The 23,495-nt window shown below is 43.8% G+C and overlaps 2 protein-coding genes and 1 non-coding gene across 5 annotated transcripts in view; 1 reads left to right on the top strand and 2 right to left on the bottom strand.

Annotated features, from left to right (window-relative positions):
* The window catches only part of LOC136378931 (MOB-like protein phocein), a 64,251-nt gene extending 51,325 nt beyond the window's left edge, over nucleotides 1-12,926 (bottom strand). The window contains exons 1-4 of one of the 2 annotated variants that reach the window (XM_066346365.1): nucleotides 12,660-12,926; nucleotides 11,906-12,070; nucleotides 11,026-11,115; nucleotides 10,674-10,925 (exon numbers count right to left, since the gene is read on the bottom strand). In XM_066346365.1, coding sequence (XP_066202462.1) covers nucleotides 10,875-10,925; nucleotides 11,026-11,115; nucleotides 11,906-12,070; nucleotides 12,660-12,662 — 309 coding nt within the window. In that variant the 5' untranslated portion in view covers nucleotides 12,663-12,926 and the 3' untranslated portion in view covers nucleotides 10,674-10,874. Of the gene's footprint in view, nucleotides 1-10,673; nucleotides 10,926-11,025; nucleotides 11,116-11,905; nucleotides 12,071-12,659 lie in introns of those variants that run through there. The other variant, XM_066346366.1, reaches the window with a different exon arrangement.
* Nucleotides 3,459-3,621, bottom strand: LOC136379295 (U1 spliceosomal RNA). The gene has a single exon (XR_010746768.1). It is a non-coding gene; the product is annotated as a U1 spliceosomal RNA (small nuclear RNA).
* A 55-nt stretch (nucleotides 12,927-12,981) lies between the features above and the next one.
* On the top strand, nucleotides 12,982-23,173 carry HSPD1 (heat shock protein family D (Hsp60) member 1). 2 transcript variants are annotated; one of them, XM_066346362.1, is made up of 12 exons: nucleotides 12,982-13,087; nucleotides 14,213-14,388; nucleotides 15,705-15,957; nucleotides 17,655-17,737; nucleotides 18,449-18,544; nucleotides 19,099-19,192; nucleotides 19,656-19,824; nucleotides 20,549-20,648; nucleotides 21,411-21,656; nucleotides 21,813-21,987; nucleotides 22,273-22,451; nucleotides 22,549-23,173. In XM_066346362.1, the coding sequence occupies exons 1-12, from the start codon at nucleotides 13,063-13,065 to the stop codon at nucleotides 22,699-22,701; spliced, it is 1,749 nt and encodes a 582-aa protein (XP_066202459.1). In that variant the 5' UTR covers nucleotides 12,982-13,062; the 3' UTR covers nucleotides 22,702-23,173. The 2 variants fall into 2 exon arrangements, with proteins under 2 accessions (XP_066202459.1, XP_066202460.1); XM_066346363.1 differs by lacking the exon at nucleotides 12,982-13,087 and adding an exon at nucleotides 13,159-13,302.
* Nucleotides 23,174-23,495: the final 322 nt, after the last annotated feature.

Here is a 23,495-nt window from a genome sequence, read left to right as displayed (position 1 = left end):
TTGATGCTTCTCGTCTCTCTTCGTTCCTGTCTGTCTGTCCCTATCTATCCCTCTCTCTGACTCTATCTCTGTTTCTGGAAGAAAAAAAAAACACCCAAAACCCAGCTGTATGATAATACTTTATTGTGGTGGTCTGGAACTGAACCCTCATTTTTTCGAGAATTTCCTAAATTGGAGAAGACTTTTCAGAGTTTAACATAATACCCAGAACCATAATGGAAAGCATTTATTAATTCAACTACACAAAAATGACTTCTTGCAAGTTCAAAACATAAATGAAACTAAAGCCAAAATGACAAATGGAGGGATAATCTTATCACAAATAACCAATTTCCCTAATAAATAAAGATATCATACAAATCATAAAAGGTGAATCACCCAGTAGAAAAATGGGCAAAAGATACTGACAGTCAATAAGGAACAGTTAACAGTAGAAGAAATAGAGATGGCTTTTAATCACATGAGAAGCTCACCCTGATTCATAATGACAAATTAAAAGTAAAATCCAATTGGCAAAATAAAAACTATAACTTCCTGTATTATTAAGGGTGGGAATAAATCAGCAGTCTCATATGTTACTGATAGGATGGTTAAATGGTAGTACTTTTATGAAGGGCAACTTGGAAATATATGTGTTTGTGTATCTATGATTAAAATCCATATATCCTTCAGGATAGCATTTACATGTCTAGGAATTTGCCTTACAGATATACTTGTTCACATGTGCAAAATCATTTAAGTAAAATTTTATTCATTGCAGAAGTGTTGCTAATAGCATAAGATTAGAACTTAATATTCATCAATGGGGAATGCATAGATTATATATAGTTCATCCATATCATGGAATATTATATGGCTATAAAGAGAATGAAAAAGCTCTCTATGTACTTTAAAGATTAATTTCAGAGACAAATTGTTAATACAAAAAAGCAAGGTGCCAAATGGTGTATATGAAATGTTATTATTATTATTATTTTTTTAAATTTAATTTTATTTTTTTACAGAGACAGAGAGAGAGTCAGAGTGAGGGATAGACAGGGACAGACAGACAGGAATGGAGAGATGAGAAGTATCAATCATTAGTTTTCGTTGTGCATTGCGACACCTTAGTTGCTCATTGATTGCTTTCTCATATGTGCCTTGACTATGGGCCTTCAGCAGACTAACCCCTTGCTTGAGCCAGTGACCTTGGGTCCAAGCTGGTGAATTTTTGCTCAAACCAGATGAGCCCACGCTCAAGCTGGCAACCTCAGGGTCTTGGACCTGGGTCTTCTGCATCCCAGTCTGACGCTCTATCCACTGCGCCACTGCCTGGTCAGGCTATTCTTTATTTTTTTATTATTATGTGAGAAGCAGGGAGTCAGAGACAGACTTTCGCTTGCTCCCCAACCTGGATCCACCCGGCAAGCCCACTAAGGGCAATGCTCTGCTCATCTAAAGCTGCTGCTCCATTGCTCTGCAACTGAGCCATTCTAGCACCTGAGGAAGAGGCCATGGAGCCATTCTCAGCGCCCAGGGCCAACTCGCTCAAACCTTTTGAGCTGTGGCTGTGGGAGAGGAAGAGAAAAAGAGAGAGAAGGGGGAGGGGTGGAGAAGCAGATGGTCACTTCTCCTGTGTGCCCTGACGGGAATCAAACCTGGGACTTCCACAAGTTGGGCAGACACTCTAAAACGGAGCCAAGCAGCCAGGGCCAAAATTGTTATTTTATTTTTTAAAAAAGGAAAAATAAATATATATTTCATATACATAAGATACATTTGTATACATAAACATGTATACATATATGTGTGTGTGTGTGTGTGTGTGTGTGTGTGTGTGTTTTCCCCCCCCTGAAGTTAGAAACTGGGAGGCAGACTTCCACATGCGCCCGACCAGGATCCACCCGCATGCCCACTAGGGGGCGATGCTCTGCCCATCTGGGGCGTTTCTCCGTTGCAGCCAGAGACATTCTAGCGCCTGAGGCAGAGGCCATGGAGCCATCCACAGTGCCCGGGACCAACTCTGCTCCAATGGAGCCTTGGTTGTGGGAGGGGAAGAGAGAGAGACAGAGAGGAAGGAGAGGGGGAGGGATGGAGAAGCAGATGGGTGCTTCTCCTGTGTGCCCTGGCCAGGAATCGAACCTGGGACTTCCACACACCGGGCTGATGCTCTATTGCTGAGAGCCAACCGGCCAGGGCCCAATATATATACTTCTAAATCTTTTCAGTGTACATCCTTTGGAATATTTTGTGTGTGTGTGACAGACACAGAGACAGAGACAGATAGGGACAGACAGACAGGAAAGGAGAGAGATGAGAAGTATCAATTCCTCGGTGCGGCACCTTAGTTGTTCATTGATTGCTTTTTCATATGTGCCTTGACCAGGAGTCTACAGCAGAGCAAGTCCCCTCTTGCTCAAGCTAGCGACCTTGGGCTCAAGCTGGTGAACCTTGCTTAAACCAGATGAGCCCATCCTTAAGCTGGTGACCTCAGAGTTTCAAACCTGGGTCTTCCGTGTCCCAGCCTAACGCTATATCCACTGCACCAACACCTGGTCAAGCCATCCTTTGGAATTTTAAATGACATGAACACATTATCTATTTTTAAATTCTGAAACTAAAATTTTCCCTGGCCAATTGGCTCAGTGGTAGAGCATCAATCTGGTGTGTGAATGTCCCAGGTTCAATTCCTGGTCAGGGCACACAGGATAAGTGACCATCCACTTCTCCCATACCTCTACATCCCCCTCACTCTCCCCCTTCCCCTCTCTTTCCCTCCCACAACTAGTGACTTAATTGGTTCAAGTGTGGCCCCAGGTGCAGAGGATGACTCCATGGAGCCTCTACCTCAGGCGCTAAAAATAGCTCAGTTATGAGTATTGGCCTTAGATGGGCAGAGCATCACCCCAGACTGGGGTTGCCAGGTGGATCCCAGTTGGGGAACATATGGGAATCTATCTCCCCTCCTCTCACTTAAAAATAAATTTAATTTAATTTAATTAAAAAAAATAATAACAGGCTTGATTCAAAATGTTAAGGGATAGCTAGTGCCCTTCTTTTACAGTTAATTCTTTTCTTTTTTTTTTGTATTTTTCTGAAGTTGGAAACAGGGAGGCAGTCAGACAGACTCCCGCATGCGCCCGACCGGGATCCACCCAGCATGCCAACCAGGGGGCGATGCTCTGCCCATCTGGGGCACTGCTCTGTTGCATCCAGAACCATTCTAGCGCCTGAGGCAGAGGCCATAGAGCCATCCTCAGTGCCCAGGCCAACTTTGCTCCAATGGAGCCTTGGTTGTGGGAGGGGAAGAGAGAGACAGAGAGGAAGGAGAGGGGGAGGGGTGGAGAAGCAGATGGGCACTTCTCCTGTATGCCCTGGCTGGGAATCGAACCCGGGACTCCTGCACACCAGGCCGATGCTCTACCACTGAGCCAACCAGCCAGCCAGGGCAACAGTTAATTCTTAAATTAAAATTTATTAAGGGGAGAGCCCGAACGCAGTCCCCCACTACCACAAATTATGCAGTCGAGTTTCCCACATTTGGGGAAATCATAGGGTCAGCATATCCGGGGTGCAATGGATAAGCCTCGCCCTGGGAAAACCACCTTTGTGATCATGGTATCTCCCCTGCTAGGTATTAATTCTTAAATTAAAAGTGGTTAGGGCCCTGGCCGGTTGGCTCAGCGGTAGAGCGTCAGCCTAGCGTGCGGAGGACCCGGGTTCGATTCCCGGCCAGGGCACACAGGAGAAGCGCCCATTTGCTTCTCCACCCCTCCGCCGCGCTTTCCTCTCTGTCTCTCTCCTCCCCTCCCGCAGCCGAGGCTCCATTGGAGCAAAGATGGCCCGGGCGCTGGGGATGGCTCTGTGGCCTCTGCCTCAGGCGCTAGAGTGGCTCTGGTCGCAACATGGCGATGCCCAGGATGGGCAGAGCATCGCCCCCTGGTGGGCAGAGCGTTGCCCCTGGTGGGCGTGCCGGGTGGATCCCGGTCGGGCGCATGCGGGAGTCTGTCTGACTGTCTCTCCCTGTTTCCAGCTTCAGAAAAAATGGAAAAAAAAAAAAAAAAAAAAAAAAAGTGGTTAGGTAATTTGTCAAATGTAGCAAAACTAGCATATAAGCAGCACAAGATCAAAGGCTTGTTTTGGCCTGACCAGGCTGTGGCACAGTGGATAGAGTGTCGGACTGGGATGTGGAGGACCCCGTTACAAAATCCCTGAGGTCCCTGGCTTGAGCTCAGCCTCACCAGCTTGAGTGTAAGGTCACTGGTTTGAGCATGGGGTCATAGACATGACCCTGTAGTCGCTGACTTGAGCCCAAAGGTCACTGGCTTGAAGCCCAAGGTCACTGGCTTGAGCAAGGGGTCATTCGCTCTGCTGTAGACACCCAGTCAAGGCACATATGAGAAAGCAATCACAGAACAACTAAGGTGCCGCAATGAAGAATTGATGCTTCTTATCTCTCTCTCTTCCTGTCTGTCTGTCCCTATCTGTCCCTCTCTCTTTCTCTCTGTCTCTGTCAAAAAAAAAAAAAAAAAAAGTTAACTGAATTTGACCACAAGAAGAAATAGCTCATAGCTGATATTAAAGATTAGTAATCAACTCTGGAGTAGGACTGTCTGGGTTCAAATCTTAATTCCCCTTAGTTGTTATAGCTAAATCATGCTATTTATGTTGTTGTTGTTGTTTTTTATTTATTTTTTACAGAGACAGACAGTGAGTCAGAGAGAGGGATAGACAGGGACAGACAGACAGGAACGGAGAGAGATGAGAAGCATCAATCATTAGTTTTTAAATTGATTTTATTTATTTATTTTTTTCCATTTTTCTGAAGCTGGAAACAGGGAGAGACAGTCAGACAGACTCCCGCATGCGCCCGACCGGGATCCACCCGGCACGCCCACCATGGGGCGACGCTCTGCCCACCAGGGGGCGACGCTCTGCCCATCCTGGGCGTCGCCATGTTGCGACCAGAGCCTCTCCAGCGCCTGGGGCAGAGGCCACAGAGCCATCCCCAGCGCCCGGGCCATCCCTGCTCCAATGGAGCCTTGGCTGCGGGAGGGGAAGAGAGAGACAGAGAGGAAGGCGTGGCGGAGGGGTAGAGAAGCAAATGGGCGCTTCTCCTGTGTGCCCTGGCCGGGAATCGAACCCGGGTCCTCCGCACGCTAGGCCGACGCTCTACTGCTGAGCCAACCGGCCAGGGCAATCATTAGTTTTTCATTGAGCGTTGCAACACCTTAGTTGTTTATTGATTGCTTTCTCATACGTGCCTTGACCACGGGCCTTCAGTAGACCGAGTAACCCCTTGCTGGAGCCAGCGACCTTGGGTTCAAGCTGGTGGGCTTTTGCTCAAACCAGATGAGCCCGCGCTCAAGCTGGTGACCTTGGGGTCTCGAACCTGGGTCTTCTGCATCCCAGTCCGACGCTCTATCCACTGCGCCACCGCCTGGTCAGGCTAAATCATGCTATTTATGTAGTTCTGTGATGAAGTTTAATATTTGTTAAATTCAACAAACTCTATGCTAGATAGCTACTAATTGCCAGACATATACATACATACCCCCAATGATAGTGGTTAACACCAGGATTGAAATGTGTACCAAGTGCTTAGAATTAGCTGACAAAGTAGCACAGGCCATAAAGAGTGAAGTTTATGTAGCGGTGAACTGCCTAAATCCAAATCCTGGCCTTGCCCCTTTCTACTAAGTGATCTTGGTTATTCCTTAACCCCTTTGTGCCTCACGTTCCTTATCAGCAAGATGAGAGTGACCGTTACCTAGCTCGTAGGGTTGTTTAAAGATTAAACCAATTGATACATGCAAAGTACCTACAACAGTAGCCAGTACCTAGAAAATGTCCCTTAAATATTAACTAAATTTTCACCACATAGTGCCTACAGTGGCATAAGGCACTCAACCAGTGTTTCCTATTTATATATCTTGCCTTAGACTTTTTGTTTCGCCAAGTAATTTATGTGGTAGTCTTTTGTTTTTTCTTTTCTTTTTTTTGTGACAGAGACAGAGTCAGAGAGAGGGACAGATAGGGACAGACAGGAAGGGAGAGAGATGAAAAGCATCAATTCTTTGTTGCAGCACCTTAGTTGTTCATTGATTGCTTTCTCATATGTGCCTTGATGGGGGGAGGGGGGTTACGGCAGACCGAGTGACCCCTTGCTTGAGCCAGCGACCTTGGGCTCAAGCTGGTGAGCTTTGCTCAAACCAGATGAGCCCACACTTAAGCTGGCGACCTCGGGGTCTCAAACCTGGGTCCTCAGCATCCTAGTCCAACGCTCTATCCACTGCACCACCACCTGGTCAAGAGTGTTTTCTTTAATTTTTAAAAAAATCTATTGATTTTAGAAAGAGAAAGGAATATTGATTTATGGTTTCACTTATTTATGCATTCATTGGTAAATGTGTGCCCTGACTGGGGATTGAACCTGCAACCTTGGCACATTGGGACAATCCTCTAACCAGCTGAGCTCTCTGGCCAGGGCTCTAGTGTTCAGTTTTAAAAACTGAAAATGTTCATTAAAAATTTCTAAATACAAGGCCCTGGCCCGTTGGCTCAGCGGTAGAGCATTGGCCTGACGTGTGAAAGTCCTTGGTTCGATTGCCGACCAGGACACACAGGAGAAGCGCCCATCTGCTTCTCCACCCCTCCCCCTCTCCTTCCTCTCTCTCTCTCTCTTCCCCTCCCGCAGCCAAGGCTCCATTGGAGCAAAGTTGGCCCAGGCACTGAGGATGGCTCCATGGCTTCCACCTCAGGGGCTAGAATGGCTTCAGTTGCAGCGGAACAATGGCCCCGGATGGGCAGAGCATCGCCCCTTGGTGGGCATGCCCGGTGGATCCCGGTTGGGCGCATGCGGGAGTCTGTCTCTCTGCCTCCTGGCTTCACACTTCAGAATACAAAAAAAAAAAAAAGACAAAAAATCTAAATACAAAACTCAATGTATAAGATACATGACACTAGATTGTATAAATGAACTATAGTTCAATATAGCTTTATATTAAATTAGAATGTTGCTTCTTGATTTTACTTTTTGAGTAGTACGAAAATTCATGTACGTCTTCATGCCTCCTAACCATCCAGAGTACGATTGATTTATTTTAAAAATGTGTAAGACAGGCCCTGGCTGGTTGGTTCAGTGGTAGAGTGTCGGCCTGGCGTGCAGGAGTCCTGCGTTCGATTCCCGGCCAGGGCACACAGGAGAAGCGCCCATCTGCTTCTCCACCCCTCCCCCTCTCCTTCCTCTCTGTCTCTCTCTTCCCCTCCTGCAGCCAAGGCTCCATTGGAGCAAAGATGGCCCAGGTGCTGAGGATGGCTCTGTGGCCTCTGCCTCAGGCGCTAGAATGGCTCTGGTTGCAACAGAGCATCGCCCCCTGGTGAGCATGCCAGGTGGATCCCGGTCAGGCGCATGCGGGAGTCTGACTGCCTCCCTGTTTCCAACTTCAGAAAAATATAAATAAAAAAGAAAGAAAGAAAGAAAAAAATGTGTAAGGCAACATTTAAAAAAGGCAAATGTATGTATGTCCTTGTTTCCCTAAATTGGTTATCAAACATGATTTTGTTAATAAAACTGCAACTGGACCTAATTTTTTTTTTTTTAAAGCCACACTCCCAGGGCCAGTGAGCATGAAAAAAACTCACTACTCAAAGGGTTAAAAATATTTTTGGAAGCCTGAGTGTGGTAGCACAGAATAAGCATTGACTTGGGATGTTGATGCAAAGGTCCCAGGTTCCAAGTCCTGAGGTCACTGGCTTGAGCCCAAGGTTGCTGGCTTAAGCAAGGGGACAGTCTTGGCTTAAGCAAGCCCACCCCTATCCCATCAAGGCACGTATAAGCAATCAATGAACTAAAGTGCCGCAACTATGAGTTGATGCTTCTCTTTACTTCCTCTCACTAAAAAAGTTTTTTGGGAAAAAAATGCTTTCGAGATATTTTCATTGTTCAGCCTCTCCCAGGAGGCAAATTTTGTATTTTTATTTTAATTAAAAAATATTTTATTGCCCTGGCTGGCTGGCTCAGTGGTAGAGCATCGGCCTGGCATGCAGAAGTCCCGGGTTCGATTCCCGGCCAGGGAACACAGGAGAAGCGCCTATCTGCTTCTCCACCCCTCCCCCTCTCCTTCCTCTCTGTCTCTCTCTTCCCCTCCTGCAGCCAAGGCTCCATTGGAGCAAAGATGGCCTGGGCGCTGGGGATGGCTCCTTGGCCTCTGCCCCAGGCGCTCGAGTGGCTCTGGTTGCAACAGAGCGACGCCCCGGAGGGGCAGAGCATCGCCCCCTGGTGGGCGTGCCGGGTGGATCCCGGTCGGGCGCATGCGGGAGTCTGTCTGACTGTCTCTCCCCGTGTCTAGCTTCAGAAAAATACAAAAAAAAAAAATTTATTCATTTTAGAGAGCAGAGAGGGAGAGAGAGAAGGGGCAAGAAGCAGGAAGCATCAACTCCTATGTGCCTTGACAAGGCAAGCATGGGGGTTAAAATTGGCAACCTCAGAGTTCCAGGTTGACACTTTATCTACTGCACCACCACAGGTCAGGCCAGGAGACGAATTTTAAACCAATCAGTAGGAATTTCCTGATCAACGCTAGTGAGGTACGAAATACTCCTTTTCTAGACCTGGGCTATAACATCTCATATATGATTATAAAGTGCTTCAAGCACCCAGAGGACAGTAGGGCCACAGATGGGATTCTGGGACCCAAAATTATTGTGTGCAATGGTGCCCTTCCCACCAACCTGCAGTCAGTGACTAGAACATTGTGAAAAATAATATAAATGCAGCTACTTTTTGAAGTTGGAGCTGCCATCTCAGTGAAAATACCTTGCAACTCTTACTCCTCAAACCTTTGGAATGTGAAGTCAGCAAATTAACCTTTGTGCTAGGCCTAAAGCAGCCTTGTATTCCAAAATGTTTGCAAAGCTATCTAGAAAGCAGATACGACTATCCCACTGATTAACATTCTTTTACTTTTAAATATTTAAAAATTAACTTTTAGAAGGTTCAATTTGTTGTTCCACTTACTTAAGCATTCCCTTCTTTTACGTGCCTTGACCAGTCATCGAACCTGCAACCTTGGCATATCAGGACAATACTAACCAAGCTACCAGGCCAGGGCTTCCGATTAACTTTCTTTAAAAACAGCATCAGTTAGCTTTAATGCACCTATAGAAATTCCTTCCTTCTGTTCATGTATTCATTTGCCTACCGTTTCCATAAATACCCCTTCTTTCACCTCCTAATTGGAACACTACTTAGATTTCTGCGGGCATCTGTGTACAACTTTGTGGATGAAAATACGGGATTCGATGTAAAGAAACTACAGGGTAAACTGATCATAAATTCTTAACTGGGCAGGTCACAGTGGGCAGTCACACCCCCAGCATATAATAGGAAGTTTATCTTTGCCTCAAGGAAGTCTGTTTCTGTGCACCTAAGATTAACACAACTTTGAAATGCCTTTTTAGATCCCTCCTTCTAAAGCCAACCATCCTCAAGACCAGTCTGAACTATTCTCTAATCCAGTCCCCACGTTGCTTTCTTCCACTTACTACAGGGTTGGACATTTGTCAATGGATTCTGTTCTTTTGGATCTCAAATAGATGCCTATTGCCTCTTTCAAAAAGATGAAGTGTAAGGCCTGACCTATGGTGGTGCAGTAAATGGAAGTGTAGACTTGGAACACTGAGGTCACCATTTTGAAACCCTGGGCTTGCCTGGTCAAGGCATATATGGGAATTGATGCTTCCTGATCCTCCTGTCCTCTGTCCCCCCTCTGAAATAAAATCTTAAAAAAATAAACAAGTATAGGCCCTGGCCAGTTGGCTCATTGGTATAGCATCAGCCTGGCGTGTAGGAGTCCCTGGTTTGATTCCTGGCCAGGGCACACAGAAGTGCCCATCTGCTTCTCCACCCCTCCCCCTCTCCTTCCTGTCTCTCTCTTCCCCTCCCGCAGCCTTGGCAAAGTTGGCCCAGGCGCTGAGGATGGCTCTATGGCCTCTGCCTCAGGTGCTAGAATGGCTCTGGTTGCAACAGAGCAATGCCCAATATGGGCAGAGCATTGCCCCCTGGTGGGCATGCCTGGAGGATCCTGGCCGGGCTCATGCGGGAGTCTGACTACCTCCCTGTTTCTAACTTCAGAAAAATTAAAAAAAAAAAAAAAAAGGTGTAAATTCAACCATGGCTTTGTATCAGCACCAATTATCTATGTAGTAAAGCTAAATTCAATGTGAAAATTGAAAGCCTTGTTTCCCAGAATTCTCTGCAGAATAAAAGCATCAACTAGAGAACCCTAAGACCAACTTAAATCATTAAACAAAAATTGACTGGCCCTGGCTGGTTGGCTCAGCAGTAGAGCATCAGCCTAGTGTGTGGAGGTCTTGGGTTCAATTCCTGGTCAGGGTACACAGGAGGCAACCATCTGTTTCTGCACCCCTCCCCCTATCTCACTCTCTCCCTTACTCTCACAGCCACAGCTTGAATGGTTGGAGCAAAGTTGGCCCAGACGCTGAGGATGACTCTATTGGTTTGCCTCCGTGCTAAAATAGCTCTGATGTCAAGCAATGTAGCAATGGCCCAGACAGGCAAAGCATCACCTGGTAGGGGGCTTGTCGGGCGGATACTAGTCAGGGCTCATGTGAAAGTCTGTCTCAGCCTTCCCACCTCTCACTTTAAAAAAAAAATAAAAAAAATAAAAAAATGACCATTTACTTATATTTTTTTATTTGGAAATGTTTATATCAGTACAGTGAAACTAAATTGTAAGAGACACTGGATGTCATCAGAGTTTGGGTATCATTAGTTTATTATAAAAGTGACAGAAATTATTTACATGATGAAAGATTTCAGAGCTTCAATGGAATGGGCAGCTTCACACGATGCCATTTCAACAGTGACTATTTCAGTCTACATACTTTCCAAGAATATCACCATCTCTAAATAAGAAATAATCCTGCAAATAGAGAAGCCATTAGTTAAGAAAAATATAGCAAACACTTAACTTTTAAAATTATTAAGTTAAAAAAAAATACATTAAGCTTAAGCTTACACACCTTGTCGTCTAGAACCACTTTGGTGCCTCCATATTCTGGAAGAAGAACTTTATCTCCAACTTTCACACTAACTGGTTGAATCTCTCCACCCTTAAGAAAATCGGGATATTTATTAGCAAAGATATAGAGCTCACCAAATATTTACACCTACCTTCTGTTAATCAAACGTGCTCACTCAGATCAACTGTTAGAAAAAACCCTGATTTCAGTGTAAAAGTTCAAGAAGTTACACAGGAAAAGCTAACTTTAGCTAATTTTTAAATGGTTAAATATTAACATAACCTATGGACTGTGTGAAATAAACCAGTTTTTAAAACCATGTATGTACAGTCATGTTTAACTACAAAAATGGAAGGCTCCCTAACTCCTGGCTTCTTGCTAGAGCTTCTTAGAGGTAGCTGCAACAATACAATTAACATTCTTGCCTCCCAGGGCATTAACTGCCTATTCTGGCTGACACTTTTAGTCGAGTTTGAGGTCCAACCCGTTAATTGAAGGATAGTCCAACCTGTTCTTTTCATAGGTACGCCAAGTAAGGTAAAAAAAAAAAAGTTAACAGATCAGACTAATTCTCAAAAGCCCTCACCTATTACCTGCAAGCATAATTTTTTGTTTTATCAAAAATATCAGAATTTGAACAATGGCCATACTAGACTACCAAATGGCTATTAGTTTAATATTCTCGAAGTCTCCATCATATAAAATGAGCAACTTTATTTTACAATCCTTTTCGTAAAAGAGTCAGAATACACGTGATTGAACCAGAGAAATGATCTGAAAATAATACAAGCTATTTAAAAGACTACTTTTAATAACCCACAATTTCTTTTCTCCCTCCACTTCACATAAAACAAATAGTTCCATTCCAGCTCTCATTTACCTTTCCTTTGGAGCCCGCTCCAACAGCTACTACTGTTGCTTGCAATACTTTTCCTTGAGATTTTTCTGGAAGCATAATGCCGCCTTTGGTTACAGTTTCCGCAGCACTCCTTTCAACTAGTACTCGGTCAAAGAGGGGAAGAAACTTTCTAAACGCCTGTCCCGCCTGTAGGAAGAGGAATGTTTGATATGAAACAAAAAAGCAGTATGTGATTATATTCTACACAGGCAATACCATCGTAAACGTTACATATCAAACACCACGTGTGGTTTCGAAGGTAACACCCCTAACTCGGATTATTCGTTCAGGAAACCCCTTAGAACATTCTGCTCTATATTCCGAGTTAGATCCCCCTTCCCCATGCACGCTGGGGGTCGTTTCTGCTCCTCTGATCAGCAACCAGACGATCTTTAAAGGCAACCCTATTTTATTCCAAGGTCAAATATTCTCCTTCCTTAGCTTTTTCAGGGCATTTTCAGCAAACACTCCGCCCAAGACCACCCATGCTTTCTTGACCACGTTACACACTTACAAAGGCCCTGCAGGGGAAAGCGCGTCGGCAGCGCGCGCTGCGGCCGGGTTCCCGCCCCCTCGGCCACGGGCGCCTGCGAGAAAAAGGTCAGGAGGGTCCTGGCTTCTCCGGATTCCGTGCAGGTGCGGGTCCCTGAGTGACCCCTACCCTCTCACTCTAAACGAGAACCACCCGCCTCACGCCTGCCGGGGACCGCGGGCCTCCAGCCCACGCGGGACTCACCATGACTCCGGTCGCTCGTAGTCTGCGCTCGCGCTGAGGCTGCAAGGAGACTACAGTCCGGCTCGCTGGACACGTGAACTTGGAAAAAGGCCGCCCAGCGCGCAGGCGCGCTCGCCCCCGCCACGCGCCCCTCCCCGCGAGAAAGGGCGGCTGCGGCGGCGTCCGCCGCGATTCGTCCCGAGGGCTCTGCGCCCGCGACTGACGCGACGACCGGGAGGCGGAAGAAAAGAGGAGCTCTTTCTAGGCTTTTCTATGTCGCCTGCCCAGGTGAAAGTACTATCGCTTCGCCCCCTTCCGGAAATGACGCAACTTGACCCTTGACTCGCAGAAAGCGCGGCCCTTTCCGGAAAGTTCTAGAACCGAGTGCAGCCCGGGAACCAGCCTGAGAGGGCCGGAGAGGGCTATGCCGCCGGCCTGGCTGGGCGCGGGTGAGGCGGGGCGGGGCTGCGCGCGGCGCGTGCAGATTGCCGGGCCGGCCCGGCGCGAAGGGGGCGGGCGGCGCCGGCGCACGCGGGGCGGCGGGCGGGCGGGGGAGCGCGGAGGGAGGGGACTCGAGCTCATTGCCGTGTGCGCCCTGGCTCTGTCCCTCACTCGCTGCCGTCGGCCTTCCTCGCCGCTCGCACGTCCAGCCGCTGCCCCGCAGGTACGGCGGCCCGCGCTCCCCACCCAGGCGCCAGGGCTCCGGGCGCCGTCCTCTCCCCGCTGCGGCCGTCCCGATTGCACCGGGCCGGAGAGAGCCTGGCCTTCCCCCCCGGCGCTGCAGGCCGGGATCCGCTAGCCCAGGCCTCGCTGGGCCGAGCGGCTGCCCATCACGTGCGGCGTGGAGCGCTCGCCGGGGCTGGGCGTAGGTGGGAGGGTCTGCCCCGGAGGGAGTGAAATCGGGGGAGTGGATTCACGTGGGCCCCCGGGTATAGCCTGCGCCTAGACGACTGCAGGGCTCTGGGGAGGGTGGTCGCAGCCGCGTGGGCACTGCCTTTGCTCCGCGCACTCTGCGGGGTAGGGCGCCTCCACCCTTGACCTTGCTTGGGGCGCCAGGATGGAAAGACACGTGGGGCCGGGGGAGTGGGCCTGGCCGCAGCCGCTAGTTTCTCAGCCTAGCCCGCTGCTTTGAAGGCACAACTTACTAAGCAGATTTTTGCAGTGTCAGGAATATTTTTACTACTCTGGTCACCAGTTTTAGAACCTGCCCCTTTACTGCAGACTGGATTGGTTTCTCAGGGGCATGTTTGGAGGGGATTGGCTTTGAAGGCCATTTTAGCAGTGAAAGATTAACTCGTTTTTAGCGTCAGGGGTACGTGGTCATGGGAAGGTGGGTGTGCTTTGTGCTGGTGCTATAGGTCAGGCGTGGGGGCGGCCCTTTCTTCAAACTTGAGCAGTCTCCGTTCTGAAGCTGCGGCGCCCTCAGGGGCCCAGGGGCAGTGGCTGGCACAGGTCGGCCCAGCCCACATCTAACATTTGTTGTCTTACACAGGTGTCACGTTTGTGTTTTAAGGCACCTCGGGTATTGCTAGTATTGATGTACTGATGATATTCTTGTTTCTTTCCCTCCCCAGAAATGCTTCGATTACAGAGAATCCTTCGCCAGATGAGGCCAGTGTCCAGGGCACTGGCTCCTCACCTCACTCGGGCTTATGCCAAAGATGTAAAATTTGGTGCAGATGCCCGAGCCTTAATGCTTCAAGGTGTTGATCTTTTAGCTGATGCTGTGGCCGTTACTATGGGGCCAAAGGTATTGGCATTTTTATTTTATTGTAATTTATAGTACCGTTAATTAAGGAATAATATTTTATTGATGGCTAATAGTCATGCTGAACATTACAGGGCTATCCATATATAACAGTCTTAAAACTTAAACTGCTTCTACCATAATTGTGAAACTTTTTTGTACAGTGTGTGATGATGTAATCGACTGGTAACTCATAGCTTGGGGTGGATTTTTAAACTCAATGTAGTTAATCTTGCTTGCCTGCTTTTGTTAAATTTTGGATTGTTTCCCAGTAGTTGTACCAAGCGTAGAAGGAAGGATAGCCCTTCTGTTCCAAAGCACATTTAGATTTTATTTTATTTATTTATTTTTTTTTAGTGAGGAGAGGAGGCAGAGACAGACTGACTCCTACATGCTGCCCCCACAGGGATGCATCCGGCAAACCCACTAGAGGGCAGTGCTCTGCCTGTCTGGGGCCTTTGCTCCATTGCAGCTGGAGCCACTTTTTAGCCTCAGCCAGAGGCCATGGAGCCGTCCTCAGCCTCCCAGGGCCAATTCGCTCCAATGGAGCCATAGGTGCAGTAGGGGAGGAGAAGAAAGTGAAGTGAGAGCTGTGGAGAAGCAGATGGGTGCTTCTCCTGTGTGCCCTCACTGCACTTTAGAATTTTAAGTTGCATTTAACATGAAGAGATTGGTGAATAAGAAGTACTAAACTGAAGAGGCCTTTGAAGGTTGTATACAGTATAGTGATGCTTCATTTTGTTTAAAAAGTTTAAATATCAAAGTGATCCAAAGTAGAAATACGGCGTTGACATGCTTCTCAAGTAGCAGCTTTGGTTGAAACCCAAAGCTGCTAATACTCGGGGCCATTTTTCAGATTTACTGTTGAACAATCCTGGAAGAGTAGACTTTTCTTGCCTTGTAGTTAGCATTTCAGTAACTACATTTTAAAGCAAGTTTAAAATTAAGTTTTCACATTACTTTTAAAGATAGCAGGCACTGGGAAAATCTTAAGTATAATTATATGAAGAATTATAATTTACTGAATTGGTATTGGTTTGTCTCTGTTCTTGTTGTTTTATAACATTTTTTAGTTTCTAGGATGTTTCCCATAATACCTTATCCAGAATTATGCTCTTGGCAACAAAGAGGTGATTTTGTCTGTAACCGAAGAACATCAGTGAACTTGCCCTTGAGATTCATGCTGCAGATCTGATAAAAAATGTTGAGGCTTTCAAGTAATTGCCTCATTTGAAAGACTCTTCATTCTGTTTTAATTTAAGGTAAATAGTTCTCTGAGTGTATGATTTTGTAACATTTTTTTCTTTTTGCAATTATAGGGAAGAACAGTGATTATTGAACAGAGCTGGGGAAGTCCCAAAGTAACAAAAGATGGTGTGACTGTTGCAAAGTCCATTGACTTAAAAGATAAATATAAAAATATTGGCGCTAAACTTGTGCAAGATGTTGCCAATAATACAAATGAAGAGGCTGGGGATGGCACCACCACTGCCACTGTACTGGCACGCTCTATTGCTAAGGAGGGCTTTGAAAAGATCAGTAAAGGTGCTAATCCAGTGGAAATCAGAAGAGGTAGGATTGCATCTTCATTGTCACCACATTGTTTGGAACTGTCTTTAAAATTATATTAGAAAGTTGATTTTTATTCTTCCTCTCTCCTAAAATTTTCATTCTGAGTGTTTATTAGCAAATAGTGAATCTCTGACTATGTAGTGGGCACTGTACTAGATGTTAAGGAGGAAAATGTGACTAAGATATTTCCTGTTGAGAGTCTATCGGTAGTAGATAGACTACTTAATCAGCCTCCCCTCTCCGTTGTATTGAAAGATACAGCATCTACTGTGAACCTGGAAAATAGTCAACTTGTGAGTAGTAGAGCGTGGAGAAATTATACAGTTCTGATGTTTTAACTTGAGTAAGTACGGCCTTAACAAGCATCTAGGTCACCCAGGATATCACAGGGTTTTTTAAAGCAGTTTTTTTTCTTATTTCTTAATAGCACAACTATGTTACTGGTCTGCATTTTGTTTATTTTTGCTTGTTTTGAGAAGCTAGACCACATTTTAAATATCTGCTCCCTAGCAGGAGCTTCCTGGTGATTGAGATTTAAGTCCTGTCATTGTCTTTGCCTAGATACAACTTGGTTTTCATATTTGAAAATGCAATTGCCTTGTATCTTCAGGGTCATATTAACAAAACTAGGAGACTGACAGTAAAGACCGGTCCTGTTAATTTTGTCAGAATTGCCGTCCCAAACATACTGATGTGTCTATCTATCTCAGTGTTTGAGGTCCGAACGTGAAAATGTATTGCAGTAAAAGTAGTTTGTATCACTATTGCAGTAAAAGTAGTTTGTATCACTCACAACTATTGACGTTAAGATTTTTTTCCAAAGAAGGTTTTTGCTACTACACACCTTGCTTTGAATTTTTTTCTTTAAGTAACACCTCATAAAGAGGGAAGGAGCTAGTGCTAATCCCCACTGAACAAAATGGAGATTTCATAAATCCCTATTGTGATGTTATTTAGTGTTAAAACAAAAGTATTTTATAGGTTCATAATCATTAAGTAAGGAATTTAAGGAACTGAAATGTGTGCTGGTCCTTTTTTGTGTCATTCAGTTGAGGGAGAACTGTTGGGTGACCCTATTGGAAACATGCAACATGATTGGATTGGGAATGACTTAAATAAAAAGATTCTTGCAGTTGTACACCTTCATTTTTTTAGTCCAACTTTAAAAATAACTTTATATTAAAGTTCCTGTTTTAGTGCATGCCATCCAAGTCAATGTGATTTGGAAAAGTACTGGCTAGTACCTGACCAGGTGGTGGCGCAGTGGATAGAGCGTCGGACTGGGATGCGGAAGGACCCAGGTTCGAGACCCCGAGCTCACCAGCTTGAGCGTGGGCTCATCTGGCTTGAGCAAAGAGCTCACCAGCTTGGACCCAAGGTCGCTGGCTCCAGCAGGGGGTTACTCAGTCTGCTGAAGGCCCACGGTCAAGGCACATGTGAGAAAGCAATCAATGAACAACTAAGAAGTCGCAACGCACAACTGATGATTGATGCTTCTCATCTCTCTCCGTTCCTGTCTGTCTGTCCCTGTCTATCTCTGCCTCTGTAAAAAAAAAAAAGAAAAAGAAAAGTACTAGCTAGCACTGTAGCAGTGTGTAGGCTGTTAGGCTTGAAAATATTTATATAAATCAAAATTTTTTCTGTGTCATGTGGTCATGAGAGAATGAGTATTGTAATGACATTTATTTTTGACCCAGGTGTGATGTTAGCTGTTGATGCTGTAATATCTGAACTTAAGAAGCAGTCTAAACCTGTGACAACCCCTGAAGAAATAGCTCAGGTAGGGATTTTTTTAATAATATTTTGTGGTAAAGTTTTTTTTTTTTTTAATCTTTCTGAAGTTGGAAACGGGGAGGCAGTCAGACAGACTCTTGCATGCGCCGGACCAGGATCCACCCAGCATGCCCACCAGGGGCAATGCTCTGCCATGACCAGAGCCATTCTAGCGCGTGAGGCAGAGGCCACAGAGCCATCCTCAGCGCCCAGGCCATCTTTGCTCCAATGGAGCCTTGGCTGTGGGAGGGGAAGAGAGAGACAGAGAGGAAGGAGAGGGGGAGGGGTGGAGAAGCAAATTGGTGCTTCTCCTGTGTGCCCTGGCCGGGAATCGAACCCGGGATTCCTGCACGCCAGGCTGACACTCTACCACTGAGCCAACCAGCCAGGGCTTGTGGTAAAATTTAATAACACTCCATGGAAATCATATACCAGTGTCAGAATAACAGTACTAGTCAGTCACTAATATCGGAAGCATTTCTTACTAAATGGTTGCTGAAACATTTAAAAAAAATTCAGGAATCATGATACGAGTCTTAATGCGCAGCCAGCCATTTTATTTCTGCACAACGTAGTAAAACTTATTTGTGTGTATGCAAAATGTTCTCCAGCCATTGCTATGTTTTAATACTACCATGTTTGCCAAGAGGAAACAAAATAATGGGGAGGGGCTCAGCCTTTTTTATTTACAATAATTTGGAAAAGTAACTTATTTCAGGTTGCTACAATTTCTGCAAATGGAGACAAAGAAATTGGCAACATCATTTCTGATGCGATGAAAAAGGTTGGAAGAAAGGGCGTCATTACAGTAAAGGTAAGTGTATTTTTCATGAGAGCTTAAAATGAGAAATGTCTGATGATCAAAGCTCAGTTTTCCAAACACAAAAATTCAATATGTTTGTTTTTTCTTTTTAAATTTATTATATTGGTTTTAGAGAGAAGGAGGGAGAAAGAGACAGAAACAGTGATCTGTTTCTGTATGTGCCCTGATTGGGGATCGAACTGACAACCTTTGCATGTTGGGACAATGCTCTAACCAACTGAGCTATCTGGCCAGGGCTATATGTTTCAAAAAGCATATTCTATTTTATTCCTCTGGGTGTTATATTAGTAGTTATATAGAGTACAGTAATTGTGTTTTGTGTGAGTTTTGCTTTCAGGAATAAAGTGATCCTGACTTAAATGATACTGTCTTCTAGCTGTAAAAGTTCAAATATGCGTTCCTGGAATGTTTGTAGAAGTAGTTTTTACATACTGGGACATTTCTATACTCCTACCTGGATCCCCAGAGTCGAATTGTCGGTGTGTTCTGTAGTTAGTTTTTGTGTTTCTTTGATGAAATTCATCCAACTAATTTGTTTTTCATAGGATGGAAAAACATTGAATGATGAATTAGAAATTATTGAGGGCATGAAGTTTGATCGAGGTTACATTTCTCCATACTTTATTAATACTGCAAAAGGTAATGCTAAGTTAATTGAAATATTTTTAAAGTATGTTATTTGCTATGTGTCACACTGTTGGCATTAGTGTATACCTCTGACAATATAAATTCATATGTTCTAAAACAGGGGTCCCCAAACTTTTTACACAGGGGGCCAGTTCACTGTCCCTCAGACCGTTGGGGGGCCGCCACATACAGTGCTCCTCTCACTGACCACCAGTGAAAGAGGTGCCCCTTTCCGGAAGTGCGCTGGGAGCGCTGTATAAATGGTTTCAGGGGGCCACATGCGGCCCGCGGGCCGTAGTTTGGGGATGCCTGTTCTAAAAGTTAAAATGTATATGAAAAATAGGAAAAATATGAACTTGTCAGTGACTTTTTAAAGGTACTGGGACTTTGGTTTATAGCTTTTTCAGTTGCAGAAATTTCAGTCATTTTCAGAATTGTCCTAAAGTTGGATTAAAATGTTCTTTGTTTTTTGCAGGTCAAAAATGTGAATTCCAAGATGCCTATGTTCTGTTGAGTGAAAAGAAAATTTCTAGTGTTCAGTCCATTGTACCTGCTCTTGAAATTGCCAATGCTCACCGGAAGCCCTTGGTCATAATTGCTGAAGATGTTGATGGAGAAGCTCTAAGTACACTTGTTTTGAATAGGTAATAGGCAGTGAATTTGGATTATGTATCTGGATGAATAATTTTGTTAGAAATCTTCGTTGTGTGCCTCCACCCCCTTGTGTTTGTATCCAGAATTGGTGTATAATATAGGTGTGCTTCTTGAACCCTTAGTCCCATTTCAATGGCTTTGCCTTTTTGAATGCAGCCCCATAATCCTTTTTTATAAGTATTTTACAGTTGTTTTGAGGTAAATTGAGTTTTTGGGGTTTTTTGTTTGTTTTAGTTTAGGGTTTTTTTGTTAGTTTTAAATTTTTTTTCTAGAAAAAATATTTTCACAATAATTATGTGTGGGAAAAGTAAACTACCATACTAAAAACTTTATATCTAAATATATTCAGCAGTCAGTATTTTACATAAACTATTAGAAAAAAATTTTAGTTAGCGAATAGTCCAACAGAAATTGGCACTCAAGCCAATTTCATTTTAATAAAGTGAGGTCTATTCACTTCTAAAAATCTATAATTTAATGTATTACTTTTGACTCTTAAGACAGGTAATGTTAATGCTGTGGGCAGAATCTTGGGTCATTATTAAATATACTTCCTAATGTTAAAATTGAGGAATATCGGAAGTAAGATTTTTCCAGTTTTATTATGATGGAAATGCACAAATGAAATAGATACATGCATTATAGAGTGCACGATCTGTGAAATACTTAATTGTTTTTTACACTCAAAATGTTATTAATTACTGTTTTTAACAGGCTAAAAGTTGGTCTTCAAGTTGTAGCAGTCAAAGCTCCAGGTTTTGGTGACAATAGAAAGAACCAGCTTAAAGACATGGCTATTGCTACTGGTGGTGCAGTAAGTAAAATAAATGATGTTTCTTTACTGAATGTTCTTTATACTTCTAGGTCTAAAATTAATGTTTAGAATTTAAATTTTTTACAACCAGATACTATTATCTGAACTGTTTACTTAATCTTAGTTTCTATTGATGTCTGGGAGGTGGAGGTTGGGTTAAGTAGTAAATTAAAATCAATTTTAAAAAAACTACAGTCCTTTCTCCATCTTGCAATGAATGGTCTTACTGACTAATCTCTTTTTAAGGATATAGTAAAAAGACATAGGCCTGGCCTGTGGTGGAGTAGTAGATAAAGCATAGACCTGGAATGCTGAGGTCACCAGTTTGAAACTCTGGGCTTGCCTGGTCAAGGCACATAAAAGAAGCAAATACTACCAGTTGATGCTTCTTTTTTTCTGTTCCCCTCCCCATTCTCCAAAATCAATAAGTAAAATCTTAAAAAAAAAAAAAAAAAGACAAAACATAGTACTTAAGAGTTTAGGTCTAGGGTTTAGTTCTGGTTCCACCTAAAGTGTTACCTTGGATGAGTTTCCTGAGTTTACACTTTTTTCAAATAAAGCTAATGTTAATGGAATGTTAAGTGAGAAGTTGGAAATGGAATGGAAAGCTAAATTCAGTGTTCATGAGGTCTCACGTTTCAAAGAAGTAGCTGTATTGCAAGATGTTTCTTTCATCAAAACACCTGTATGATGTATTGTAAATAAACTTTTGGTATAATTAAAAAACCGTAACTGCAATTTGTTCATTTTTTGTTTTTGTAGGTTTTTGGAGAAGAAGGATTAACTCTAAATCTTGAAGATGTTCAGCCTCATGACTTAGGAAAAGTTGGAGAGGTCATTGTGACCAAAGATGATGCCATGCTCCTGAAAGGAAAAGGTGACAAGGCTCAAATTGAAAAACGTATTCAAGAAATCATCGAGCAGTTAGATATCACAACTAGTGAATATGAAAAGGAAAAACTAAATGAGCGTCTGGCAAAACTCTCAGATGGAGTAGCTGTGCTGAAGGTAAGATTTATTCTGGCCTTCTTGGGTTCTGTTGTTCAGGGAATTAACTTTCTTACGGAGATATTGTATAAAATTTTAAGTAAGTGCTCATGACTGTTGCCTGTCAGCATCTTGAATTGGAGAAGTCATACTAATTGGGATTTTTTTAATCTTTAGGTTGGTGGGACAAGCGATGTTGAAGTCAATGAAAAGAAAGACAGAGTAACAGATGCCCTCAATGCTACAAGAGCTGCTGTTGAGGAGGGCATTGTGCTGGGAGGGGGCTGTGCCCTGCTTCGGTGCATTCCAGCCTTGGATTCATTAACTCCAACTAATGAAGATCAAAAAATTGGTAAAAAGTTATCTTACAAATGAGTTTATTTGCAGCCTGATAAGTTTTCCTGTTAGAATATTGTTGCCCATTAAATGGAACAATTCACAATTTCTAGAATAACAAAAGTACAATAGCACTGATGTATCAAAGAGAAATGAAAGCTGCATCATAACTTTCAGGAAAAATGATTGACCTTTACGTATTTCCCAATTGGAATTTTTCTACATTGTTACTCTCACAAGTAGAATTGTATTGTAACATTTATAAAAGGATTAAAGTGATTAAATTTTTTTCTTTTTATAGGTATAGAAATTATTAAAAAAGCACTCAAAATTCCTGCAATGACTATTGCTAAGAATGCAGGTGTTGAGGGATCGTTGATAGTTGAGAAAATTATGCAGAGTTCCTCAGAAGTTGGCTATGATGCTATGCTTGGAGATTTTGTGAATATGGTGGAAAAAGGAATCATTGATCCAACTAAGGTAAATAGTTGACCATTTTATAAAAATTCTTTCAATAACTCTTCAGTAAGTCTTTTTACTAAGTAAAAGATAATATTTTATCAAACTTTTTCCTTAGGTTGTAAGAACTGCTTTATTGGATGCTGCTGGAGTGGCCTCGCTGTTAACAACAGCAGAATGTGTAGTCACAGAAATCCCGAAGGAGGAGAAAGAGCCTGCAATGGGCGGGATGGGTGGAATGGGAGGTGGCATGGGAGGCGGCATGTTCTAAGCCCAGAATAGTGCTTTATCATTAGTAATGAGAACTGTGAGAGGAAGCTCGAGGCAGTGCTCCTCACCTATAACTTCAGAGAAGTCAGTGAAGGAAATGACTGAAGAAAAGGCTGGCTGATGTAAGAAAATCACTAATAACCATCAGTTACTAGTTTCCGTTGACAACATACAATGGTTTACTGCTGTCATTGTCCATGCCTACAGATAATTTATTTTGTATTTTTGAATAAAAATACATTTGTACATTCCTGATAACTAAGTGCAAGAGCCATGTACCAATGTACTGCTTTCAACTTAAATCACTGAGGCATTTTTACTACTATTCTGTTAAAATCAGGATTTTAGTGCTTGCCATCACCCGATGAGAAGTTAAGAAGCAGCCTTTCTGTGGAGAGTAAGAATAATTGTGTACAAAGTAGAGAAATATCCAATTATGTGACCTTTGTGTAATAAAAATGTTTCAAATTTAATTGTGTTAGCCTTTCCACGATCTTAGAAGAAATGAAAGCTAATTGAAGAGGAGAAGGTAGAGTTTGGTACAAATGTATGAAACAGCCTGACCAGTGGTGCGCAGTGGATAGAGTGCTGATCTGGGATGTGGAGGTCTCGGGTTCAAAGTCCTGAGGTTGCCGGCTTTAGCTTGGGATCATCTATATCAGTGGTCCCCAACCTTTCATGGACCAGTTTAACGTCAGAAAATATTTTCACGGACCGGCCTTTAGGATGGGACGGATGAATGTACCACATGACCGAGACAAGGGTCAAGAGTGAGTCTTAGACGGATGTAACGGA

This window comes from Saccopteryx leptura, chromosome 7, assembly GCF_036850995.1.
Source record: "Saccopteryx leptura isolate mSacLep1 chromosome 7, mSacLep1_pri_phased_curated, whole genome shotgun sequence".
NCBI classification, from domain to species: domain Eukaryota; kingdom Metazoa; phylum Chordata; class Mammalia; order Chiroptera; family Emballonuridae; genus Saccopteryx; species Saccopteryx leptura.
The sequence above is the reverse complement of the archived record's forward strand: the minus strand, read 5'-3'. Positions and strand labels throughout refer to the sequence as shown.